Here is a 12,042-nt window from a genome sequence, read left to right on the forward strand (position 1 = left end):
CCGAGAGTAAAAACTACTTTATTCTTTCATTCTCTTTGAACAGAAAAAATTAGAAATATTCCATTAGTAAACATGTTGATCTTTAAGAAATCTCCCTTATACAAACACGGTGAGGGTGCAAAGATTAATGACAGTGCTCCACAGTGAGGATGCAGATTGGTGCATCTCCATGACAACCAAGGAGAATGGGGCGGGTAAGGGGTTGGGCAAAAAGGAGGAAGTAGAGAGAGGGGAGAAAATGACATCAATCAACCCAACATGCCCTGTCAGTAATGATACAAACATATAATCAAACTCCCCCCGTGTACTGTAAATGAAAAAAACAAAACTATATCATGCTGTAGAGTACAAGTCAGTCAGAGTTTACAGTAAACAAAGTGAGGTTGCTGACTTGAGAAATCAAGCAGTTTGTAAGGGGAATCGAAGCTGGACTTGTTGTTGCTTTGGCAACTATGTGCATGTCAGTGTGTGTGGTATGCAATGTGTGCGTGTGTGCATGACCTGTGATTTAATGCACGTATTCACCAATACAGCATAGCCCTTTACACACCTTAGCAGGTGACACAGCCATCTCTTAATAATCCTATGATAATATGACATGGTATAATTCCATGAAGAATGTAGATCTGTATTAATATCAGTGTGTTACCATGGTAACTGGAGTGTATTCTATAAAAGCTGCCTGTTTCCAGTCTCTCGTAGCAGTAGGATTTAGAACACCCCCTGATATAATAATAATAATAATAATAATAATAATAATAATAATAATAATAGCTATAATAACTATAATTTCCTTTTTTTTAACTAGATTATTCTCTGTACAAATACATAGGTAGATACACACACTGGGCAAACCAATCACTTTTTCAGAATAAATCTATATCATCTATTTACAATATATCCAATATATTCTGTGGTGCAAAAGGTATAAGACGTGTTCCGTGTGTCTCAGTCGGATGATCTGTTGTACAAACAGGCTCAATCTCGAACCATCAACTACACAATGATGAAATCAATAATTATCCATGGCAACTTCAGTTTTCCCCTGATTAACATTCAGTATAGGAATCCATCTCTGCTTATATAATTTCCAGTCTGCAAGGAAAAATATAATTGGTGAGAGGGGAGTGATGTTTGTGAGAGGTGACCTTGGTCTACCCTGTGCCAACCAATTTATATTCATTGTTAAACTAAAAGCAAAATGTTTTCTGCGCACAGATGTTTCCTAAATCCAAAGGTAACAGCAATAGTCACACTAGGTAACCCATTAGGAGTAAATGTACAGGAAGAGAAAGGCTCCATCTGGCTGTTTTCACCTTGTTTTGGATTACTGGCCCTACTCCCTGCTGCCCGTGAGTAAGCAGACTGAACACACATTACACAAGCCTGCTGCTCTCAGTACAACTCAGATATATGTTACAGTGCAGCAAATCCTTTCCTGAGCTTTGTGAGAGCAAAACGCCAGTCACATACTACTGTGAAGATATCTGCTCACACAAGTTTAGCAAAACACACAACAATGAAGCACAAAAAAATATGATTGTCGTCAGACGGTGGGAATAGGTTAGTTTAGTGAGTAGCAACATCTTTGCTTACAACACTATGCTGCACATGACAGGGTAAATATCCTAGAGCCTTTTACCTTTTTTCTTAGTCTTCTTCCTCACATACTGAGAATCTGTTCCCTAAAAAATGAAGAAATCAAATGAGCTGCTACTCTTGTTTCTTCACATTATGCAGAGATGATGACACAATAGATTGCAGTGAGGATAAGCTCTGCTAAAAGGATTCCTCACTGAATGTGGTAAATAATACTATAAACCCTGGACCAAACAAACAGGTGTGAACTTAACATCAACATCCCGAAAGACGCAAAATCACAAGATCTCTTAAAGAGTGTGAAATCTAGACAGACAACACCATCAACTACCGGGTGAAATGTTGGAGACAAAAGAAAGAGAAAAAAGTTGTCTTTTAGAAATGGCATCAAAACTACTCTATGTTCAAAATCAACACCACTCAGTCAAGACTATGAATAGAGTCCTGTTGGTTTCCTTTTCCTTTGTCCCTTTATTTGTCCTCATGTTTTTTTTTTAGCAATACTTTAATTTCACCATTCAAAGTGAGTTGTCTGCTACTCCAGCTTGTGTGTTTTGCTGTGTGTGAATGTGAGGCTTATGTCTGGCGCCCAGGGTTCCTAGAGTAGCCGACGACTCAGACAATGCTGCGGGAGCCGCTGGAGTTGCGCCTGCGGGTTAGAGGCATGGTGTGGTGGAGGGGCATGGGTGAGTCAGGGGGACAAAACTGGTGAGGGTGGTTGTAAGGTGGAGGGGGAGGCGGCAGAGGAGGCTGAGGACCGTCGCCCTCTCTGACGCGAACAGGTGTGGACATGGCCGACTGGATAAGTTGATGCGTAGCAGGGCCTTGGCTAAGGAAGGCCTCCATCCGCCCTCGCCCGCTCTGGTCCACAACAATCACCTTGACAATCTGTTGGCATTGGATGAGTGTTTCTGGGCGAAGTTCTCTGGGATGGATGGGGCTGAGCAGGGTGGGTGGCGCAGCCAGGGCCAGGGGCGATGACTCAATGCTGGGCTGGCTCAGTTGATAGGTCTGCAGCCTGTTGTGAATTGACACCTAGTTTAGGAACAGTCAGAGAACGCATGAGGAGTTACCAGCCTGAACGCAGCCTCTACGCAGCCCTCTGGTGTGTTACGCACATGGGCATGCAGGCATGCAGGTAGATAGTATGCAGAGCGAGCGCATGCAAAATACACACACTCTCTCTCTTTTTCTCTCAATCGTGTTATTACATGATTTACACTTTCAATCATGAAATCACACACCAGCCCAAAAAGAGAAAATGAGAGTGGAATAAGAAGAGATTTTGGTCAGAGATCATGGTGGGAACATTTTGGATTTTATGTGTGTGCACGTGCAAACATGGTCAATAATTGTCAGAATGAGAAGCTAAAAGTTAAAGGGAGTGTCAGGAGAGGAGAGAAGTGACACCGAGGGCGTGGTGTCTCCCTAACACATTTATTTACAACTCTGAAAGACTTACTGAGAGGCAGGAGAGAGGGAAAAGAATGGGTAACGGAATAATACAGAGACAAAACTGGAAAGGGAAAAACAGTCTCTATCATCTATGCTTAGTTAAAAGGAAGGGCTGGTTTTACAGATGCACACCCACCCACACAAACTCAACAGACTGTTAACAGTATCAAGCTTATCTGGCTTTGTGGATGGTATTCTAGGAGCCAGCCAGGCTTATGGTGGCTTGCAAAGGCTTATACAGTGCGGCTGGCAAGCAGCAGCTGATAAAAGGATGCTGAATGGCGAGCATAGTGGCTGCTGATTCACTCATGAGGCACAGAAAGAGACTGTTTGTAGCGCCACTACAGCAGACTCCTCTATGCAGCCTTTGTATCCTTGGCTGCAAAGTGGGGATGTGCCTAAGGCAGAGCTCTTTTTAAGCAAGGCATAAAGCAAAGTTAATTTTCCCGATGAGGCACAGTCCCTATCTAACCGCGCACACATACTCACATACAAAACCACACCCACAAAGCATGATGCAAGCACTTACCTGAGGGAGGCAAGAGTGGGTTTTGCACTTACCTCTAGTGTGTTGTTGTTGCCGGTTTTATCGTACACATCCTGTTGGCCTGTGGGGAGAAAACAGGTCTATTTGTAAGTCAACAGGAAGATTTAGGCTTTTTATACAGGATCTTAAAAACAGAATCAGTTCTTCACAAGGATCTGTTATTTGTTAAAATAATATTCAGTATTTTGGGAATGAAAGTAAGATGCTAATCGACAGCTAGCCTGTATCTGTCAAAGGTTACAAAATCTACCAGCAGCTTTAAAGTGCTCATATTATGCTAATATTTTAGTTTCATAACTGTATTTAGAGGTTGTATCAGAATAGGTTCATGTGGTTTAATTTTCAAAAATCACCATATTTTTGTTGTACTGCACATTACTGCAGCTGCTCTTTTCACCCTGTGTGTTGAGCTCTCTGTTTTAACTACAGAGTGAGGCATCTCACTTCTGTTCCATCTTTGTTGGGAGTTGCACATGCACAGTACCTGGGTAAGGACTACTAGCTAATCAGAAGCAGAGTATGAGGGAAGATGATAAGTCCCTTAGAGGCGGACTTCACTTTGTAAACCAATAACAAGCACAAAAAGATATATAACACAATAAAAGAAAGGGGAAAAGCCAAAAAGCATAATATGAGCACTTATAAGCTCACTATTTGACATGTGTCTTGTGTGTTTTACTCCATACAATAACCCTTACCCTAACCTGGGGACATGGAGAAACTCAAAAACTATAATTTGTGGTTTTAGGGGAAGATACTTGATAGAACTAACTAACCCATTAATAATAAAAACTACAGAAACCTTAAGCCCTCTGACTATCATCCACTCCTTTTTTTATTTTGTTATTCACTGTTGTGGGCTTTTTTATGCATCATTCTTCCATGAAGTTGTCCTATTTTCTACATTGCCTTGAGTAATGTATGCATTGTTATAAGTTAATGTATGCTGTATTATGCATTTTATGCTGCACGAACAAAACCAGCACCTGAGGGAGATCCGTGTCCTGTGTGTGTGTCCACTTGCCCGCCATTGGTGTGCATGCCGTGTGGCTGAATGCCTTGTTGCCTCTCCAATTCCCCTACAATAAAAAATAAATAAATTTGCAACCAGCCAGCTAAGGTACAGTGTGTGTTGAACTTGCATGATGTTGAAGTGTGTGTTCTTCACTTACACTGAATGTGTATCTGCTCCATCTCGTTGACCTCTGTGATAGCCTCTCGAAGCTCCTCTGCAAACTTCCTGAGCTCTTCTCCGCTCGGGGAGCAGAAACTCACCAGCTGCTTCTTCTCTGAGGTAAACGGGCTCAGCATGGTGATGCCATGGGCGTAGTCTGATGAGAAACCCAGACAACGTGTCAAAGAGAAAAAAAGAAAGCCCTTTCACAATAACTTGGGTACTCTGTTGAAGTTTAAAACTATTGGATCTACCCAGAGCCACCCTGGATTTGCCATAACCAATCGTTGACATTTGGTTGTGAAGTCAGCTTAGCATCACTAGAGTTAGCCTTAGCTAACTCCTTCACCACTGACAGAGCAAGCTGGAAAATCAAACTTTTCCCGAACCACGTGGGGCGGAGGGCCGCAACATCCTGGCCACTAACAAAACTCAGCAAAGATTGTTTCTTGGGCTTTAACTTCTGAATATTCGGCAGCTTTGCCACAACAGAACGAATGGCTTTGCTCACATCTTTCTCCGCCGCCATTACCATTGGTATTGCAAGCATCCTGACACGCAGGTGTTAGCATTTCGCTTGAACCACCAATATGCCTAAATACAGATGGAAGATACTGTATACAAGGTCATCCACATTTGTAAGCTCTATTGATTTCTGTACGTATACTTTATTCTTTTGACTCAAATTTGGTGCTCAGCATTTTTCCAGCACCAGGGTGGAACTGTATTGAGAATAAACTGCAGCAGAGCTGAATAGCATCTCACATTCATTGCTGAAGAGGTGAAACTGCATTCCCAGAAGACCCATAGCTTTACAGAAGGTGTATGAGGCCGAGCTTTTCTTCTTGGGACACAGCTTCAGGATCTACAGTGGAGACACACAACACAGAACATGGAATGAATTAAAATATATGATTATCTATAAAATGGCAATAAAATGTGGTTGCAGTTGCATTTTTCAAGTAGCTTAATGTATTAGACATGCCTTTACCTGCAAGGGGAAATTCTTTTCTTTTTTTTCAGTTGGTACAGTTTGTTTGTTTTTACACACATTACACACATGCTTAGGATCCATACATGCACTAATGGAGAGATGTAAGAGTAGCTGCCCATGGATGGTTGGGGGTTCAGTGCCGTACTTTATTCCGTACTGCTCCCCCATTGAGTACCCCTATTGAGTATTGAGTCACAATAAAGGTTTCTCACCAGCAGCAGGTCATTGAAGAGGAAGACCTCTCTCTGGAGCTGGGACAGTTTCTGTTTATGAGGCTTGTTGGCGTCAGGCACCTCAAACAGACGACAGCAGCACACAAGACGTCTGTGGGGCACAGCGAGGATCTACAGAAGCGAGATTAAAGAGATGGAGATGACAGATAGTACAGAGGACAGAAGAAATACATGAGAAAAGGGAGACAAGAGAAAGGGAGACAGTACAAACAAGTGCAGCTCACTGAAAGGAGATATAAGCGAATGACTTGCACATAAAGGCAAATGTCACTCACAGTTTTTAGGCCCAGGATGGACTGTTCCACACGGCTCACATAGGTGACGTGGTCTTCGTTGGAGCGGAGCTCTCTTTGCTGGATCCTTTCATAAATGCCTGCAACCATCTCTCTTGGGATGTCTGCTCCATCATCCACACCTGAGGGTCAAAAGATGTAGAAGTGGTCATTATCTAGGTAAGCCCCGCCCCTCTCATTTACCAGCCTGTCAAGCTTTCCATTCTCACACTGCACATGCAGTTCACAATAACGGTAGCACATATATCAGTGGAAATTCATAGTATATTTTAAAACAACGTGACCTTGACTTCAGACAGCGGCTGTTGATTAAGCTAATGTTAGCTCAATGAGTTGCTTGAAAACATCTCTGGCTGACTTTTTAATGTTTCTAGCTGATATGTTTTAAAACAACTGTTAAGTTGGATATTTGACAGACATTTACTCCAGATCCTGCAAAGTCTGCTTAAGCCCTAGTTATGCTTTCTGCACGGACATGAGTTGACACAGAACCGTGATGAGGCGTTTGAATCTGTGATGGTCGTGTCTAGATGGTAACTCTAGACTTGAGAAAACTCTTGCAAGACACACCGCCCATCCATCCCTGCATAGTAAGAAAATGTTGGACGTGCACTTAAAGGCAAAAACCTGCGGCACCGGTCAATGGATGTATTATAAGCACAGGAACCCAGTGAAGGAGCATGTCTTATCATGTGGACACTCACCGCCCATGCTGATGTGTCAAGCATAAATCAGTTTTGACCCAGTGTTAGCGGTAGGAAGACAGTTAGCACACATCCTGGAGATCAATGGCTGGAGTTTGATTCAGGTACTACCGATAATACTATTATCGATTCCTGTCTAAATGACACAACACCAGTGTTTTTTTTTCATTTGTTTTTGCATAGGCCTGCATATTTCAATTGAAAATAATTAAAAATAACTACAAAATAATTGAATGTTTCCATATAATGTGGCCTAGTGATTCCAAACCGTGCCAGAAACTATTAAAATTAACATTTATTTTATGAACGCTTATTATTCGAAATTGTTGATTGTCAAATATATAATTTTTTTTTTTAGATGTTATAGGCAAATTTGTTTTATTTCAATGTAGGTTATCATGTAAATGCAATAAAATGATGTAAATGAGAACTTGTGCTTTTATCTCAGTAGTGTGTGCTGTCGTTGTGTCACTGTGGAGCAACACACAGACACATACAGTGATAAAAATAAGTATTTGAACACCCTGCTATTTTGCAAGTTCTCCCACTTAGAAATCATGGAGGGAGAAACCTGTCACAATTTATAACTGACTTGTGTGACATCATATGAAAAAATAAATTGAAATTTGTTTTATGGTGGGGGTTTTGTCTCCATTAACTGAAGGTGCAAATAAAAGGCAAACTTATATTCTTTAAGCTTTGGTTGGAGTAAATGTATGTATCTGTTCTACCGCTGGACAGAGACTTTGTTGAGAGCCTTAGGTGATGAAATTCCTCCGGAAACCTGAGCTCAAATCGTTAAATCTAATGCTGAAGTGAGCCTCTATTAAATGGGTCAATGCCACGGTCTCTGGAGCAGAGCTCTGAGTCAAGGATATCAGAAATCTCACCCTGCTTAGCTGATGGTTTTCTTGATGGTAGCGAGAGGAAGCAAGCACCCACCGCCTCTTTGTGTAATTTACTTCACTTCAAGAAGCTGTCACTCAAAAGACAGTGAGGTTGAGAAAGATAGTGAGGTTAAAGTGAGATTGATGAGAGAGTGCTTGTTGTAAAACTTTGACTTTCCCTCCCGTCTGCTCTCTTTTTTATCCTCCTTATCATTCTAGCATATCAATCTGATGGCTCTCCTCATGATCTGCAGTAAAAGGTTGGAGAGGTGTGTGTTCAATGTGGTTGCTATATATAACCAATGTTCAAACCCTCTGCTCAGAAATCACTTGCCATGTCGAATGTTGAATGTCTACAAGACATTCTACCACCTCTGTCCACATAAAAACACACATTCACTACCTCTCTCATTCTGTACATGATAATACATGTTTTTGGACTCACTAACCTCGTAGGTTGCGTATGAAGTCATCAAGGCCCATTTTGCGCTGGGGTTTGATGTTGGGCGAGTACATGTCAGTGTTGAGAAGCACCACAGCGAAGGCCAGGATAAAGATGGTGTCTGGGTTGTGAAACTGCTGCACCACATCAGGATTACACATACAGTACCTCTGACTGTGAAGGAAAAAGAGGACATCAGAGCTATATATCGTAAGTGCAACATTTCTCTATTACTTCTCAATATTGGTCTGGATTCTTGGCCATTATACCACTATTGTAGACAAAGTATGCTGTAAAATCCCAATCATTCAAGTTTTCAAATTTCATTAATATCCTGAGGAGTTTTATTGCATTTACATGATAACCGCACACATACGAGCTAAAACGTTTACTTGAGTGACACAAAGAAATAAAATATGTCACAAACTAAATAAGATTGCAAAGTATTTGCCAGGTCACCACAGGCCAGGTTGTGGATTTAATGCATTCATGAAAAATCATATTGTTTGGCCTTATCTACACACTTTTACAAAATCATCACAACAAGCAATCCAGCCAGGTTATTGTTAGGACCCATAATCAGTAGACACAGACTTGTGTGGGGAAACTTTCCAGCAATACACAAATAAATGAACATAATTTGAGTGAATATGTTAATAAACTAAAGACCGTGATTTTTTTTTTTAAACATTTGGATTTCACTGCTGGACTGACATAAAACACATTCAGTTGCCAGTTTTTCAAGTAGGCTACACCAGCTAAAACTAATGCAGTCTAATACAATAGTCCTAAAATAAAGCATACCTTTGTGTAGCTTTAAATGTCAATAGTATCTAATATACTGTTAAATTGCATCGCTTTTTACCAAGAGGTGTTTCTAATATTATGTTCACCCCATTTATAATCAATGAGGGCATCTCGAATATTAGAAACACCTCTTAACAGCCTTGTGTCTTCAGGCTCACAGAACCAATACCAAAACCCAAAGCATGTCTTCTCAGCTTGAACTAACAAAATCAGGGAGAGCATCGTACAAACAGATCAGAACAAACTGTTCAAGTTCTAAAAAGCAATTAAGAGAATGACCTTTAAAAAGTTGATTATACACTTATATTAATGCTGATATCTCAGCATACAAGCCGCAGTATTTTCTGATCTGACTGGTTGACTCAAAGACTGACTGACTGTAATTTCTACTCAGATGTGAGGAGCAGTCAGTGAATCATAAATGAAACTGACAGGAGACAGTAGACATTTAAAAAGAATGGCTATGCCTTACGTGAGGTAACGCTACCCAGTCTGCTTTGGAACCAGAGATGCCACATTTAGACTTGACTTTGCTCCATCGCTGCCCACAGGCTTCACAAACTCTCCCTTCCACCCCTCCTTCCCCCACAGCATCCTCCCTATCTTTCTTACTGTCACTTTCACTTACAAAGTGGGCCGTTTCATTGGTGGGAGGCTTTTATCTCTGTAGCCAGGCAAGATGCAAACATGCAGAGGGCTACTCTGCTCCAGAAAACTATGTACTTGTCAGATCATATGCAAGCGAGAGGCCACATCTGAGACCTGCACAACCAGAGAGTCTTTTCCCAGACCCCACACAAGATCTAAGGCCAGCGTGCGCGTAGGGTATCAATTGACTGCAGCCTAGTTCAGTAGAAATGCCTTTGTTTGACGGGAGAAAATATCCTGCTCAGCACAAACACAGTGCTACAGATATAATATGCACATGCACTCACATAAACACACAGAAACACAGAGGCACAAATGAGCCTCCTGATTTTCCATCTTGATGTAATTCTGCGGCAAATTCATCAAAGACTGAAAGCAAGGCAAGATCTACTGTATGTGAGTGTGTATGTATGTGAACATGTGCATGGATTGTGCATATGTAAACAGTTGAGTGAATAAATAAAGCAGTGATACTGTGTGTGTGTGTTTGTTGCGCTTCATTCACACATTTTCAAGCGTGGATCTCCGTCTTATGTAATAAGTTTATTTAAACACTAGCTCCCGATCTCTTATCGTCATATCTGCATATGAAAATTGCATGCCAGCTGGCACAAATACCGCTTTGTATATAAAAAAAAACCTACTCATGACAGGAGTACAACACGCTTCAAACAGATGACATAACAACTGTTACATAACAGCCGTGGCATCGGATGTCTGGCTGTCCCAATAAAAGCCCACTGGTTTCTGATCTATACTCGCAGCTCCAGATACAGAGAGCGTTGTCTCTGATCGCTGATGAATTTGTAATCTGCACCCAGGGGCTCGGCACATATGATTAAGTGAGATGTGATTAACTGATGGCCGCAGTGGGTGTTCTGATTGGCCCTCAAATCAGAAGCAGAGAGGGGAAGTGTCATAATGACTGCTCCTTTTCCTCTCTTCTCTCAACACTTTTTGCTTGGAATAATAACACACATACACACACCCTTACGTAATAGATGAGTTGGTGACAGTCTATATATTTAGCTATAAAAACACATCAGTGAGCCACACTTTTGCATTAAGTGATTCCTTTATGAACATTATTATGGGCCTGGAGTTCATTTTGAGTCAATCCTACGTAATCTCTCCTGCTACTGTAAATACTCACTAGAGCACAAAATGTATATTGATCCGCGGCTGAAATTAGTCCCAAACTAGATCTAGATTGAGTGAATTAAAAAAATGTCGCTATTCACGGTAGCTTGGCTATTAAAAATGTAAAAATTGGTTGTTTTTTGCAGGATGTCCTGTGTCAATTAGTGGTGAAGTGTTTTAACTCCACCTTTTCTAACAGAGGTGGTACCAAAAAAAAGCGCCAGATACCACCCACAACTTTTGCTAATGGAAATGCGAAACTGAACAGCCTGCTTGGTGATAACGCAACTTAACGTTAATGTTAAAGGTCTTCAGTAGGAGCCATTGGTCTTGGGGCAGTGTACCACAGACAGTGGAAGACATTTGGAAAGTACAAAAGATACATATTTCAGGCTTTGTTTTTCAATAATAATAATGCCAGTTTGAAATCAATCAGAAGCTTAGACAAAGCTCAGAAAATTGACAATTAATATGCAGTACATTCTGTATGGGGACATCGAATTATACAAGCCAACTTAGTTTAATTCAGAAGAAGATCTTGGTTGTTAAGTTCAAAGAGACAGTGGCTTAACTCATGTGGTGACATTGTTGGTCATACTGGGGCAAAGAGCAGACCATCAGCAGAGGAAGATTAAATGTACACGGCAATGCAACCAATCATTCCAAAATTAAAAGCAATGATGGCATTTTTTATTGCATTTTTAGTCCTGGAAGCAAACTTTGGATATTATCTGGACATTTCAAGGACAGTGCCAGCCAGGGGAAAAGGCACCAATTGCAGCTTCTATTTTGTCTGTTTAGGAGTTTGTTAGAGGCAAAACTAAATAGTCCACTTAAAGACACAAAGGACTGCAAAGGGAATGTGCAAGCTACAGTAGGTGTCTCAAGGTCCTCTTAGTTTTTAAATGAGTATTTTTCAGCAGATATGCTCATGCATTTTAGTGACTGTAGGGCAAGAGGCAGCACTGATAAAATAAGCAGAAAAGCAGCTCAGGCTAAAACCAGCCATGTACCAGTATGTAACATGCACTTTTACATATTTAACTGTAATTTTGGATGGAAATGGACACCCAATTGTCGTGCACATACAAACAGCCCAGAGAAGCTGAAGATTTGGCC

The 12,042-nt window shown here is 41.1% G+C and overlaps 2 protein-coding genes across 2 annotated transcripts in view; one reads left to right on the top strand and one right to left on the bottom strand.

Annotated features, from left to right (window-relative positions):
• The window catches only part of iqsec3b (IQ motif and Sec7 domain ArfGEF 3b), a 26,812-nt gene continuing 14,770 nt past the window's right edge, over nt 1-12,042 (bottom strand). The window contains 8 exon segments of the mRNA XM_032523660.1: nt 1-2,634; nt 3,616-3,662; nt 4,588-4,680; nt 4,774-4,932; nt 5,541-5,640; nt 5,982-6,113; nt 6,278-6,417; nt 8,336-8,502. Of these exon segments, the coding sequence (XP_032379551.1) occupies nt 2,215-2,634; nt 3,616-3,662; nt 4,588-4,680; nt 4,774-4,932; nt 5,541-5,640; nt 5,982-6,113; nt 6,278-6,417; nt 8,336-8,502 (1,258 nt within the window). The 3' untranslated portion in view covers nt 1-2,214.
• The window catches only part of wash1 (WAS protein family homolog 1), a 26,588-nt gene continuing 23,704 nt past the window's right edge, over nt 9,159-12,042 (top strand). The window contains exon 1 of the mRNA XM_032523673.1: nt 9,159-9,171. The gene's annotated coding sequence lies outside the window, so the exon portion shown is untranslated. The remainder of the gene's footprint in view (nt 9,172-12,042) is intronic.

Source organism: Etheostoma spectabile, chromosome 8 (assembly GCF_008692095.1).
Source record: "Etheostoma spectabile isolate EspeVRDwgs_2016 chromosome 8, UIUC_Espe_1.0, whole genome shotgun sequence".
Classification (NCBI taxonomy): Eukaryota; Metazoa; Chordata; class Actinopteri; order Perciformes; family Percidae; genus Etheostoma; species Etheostoma spectabile.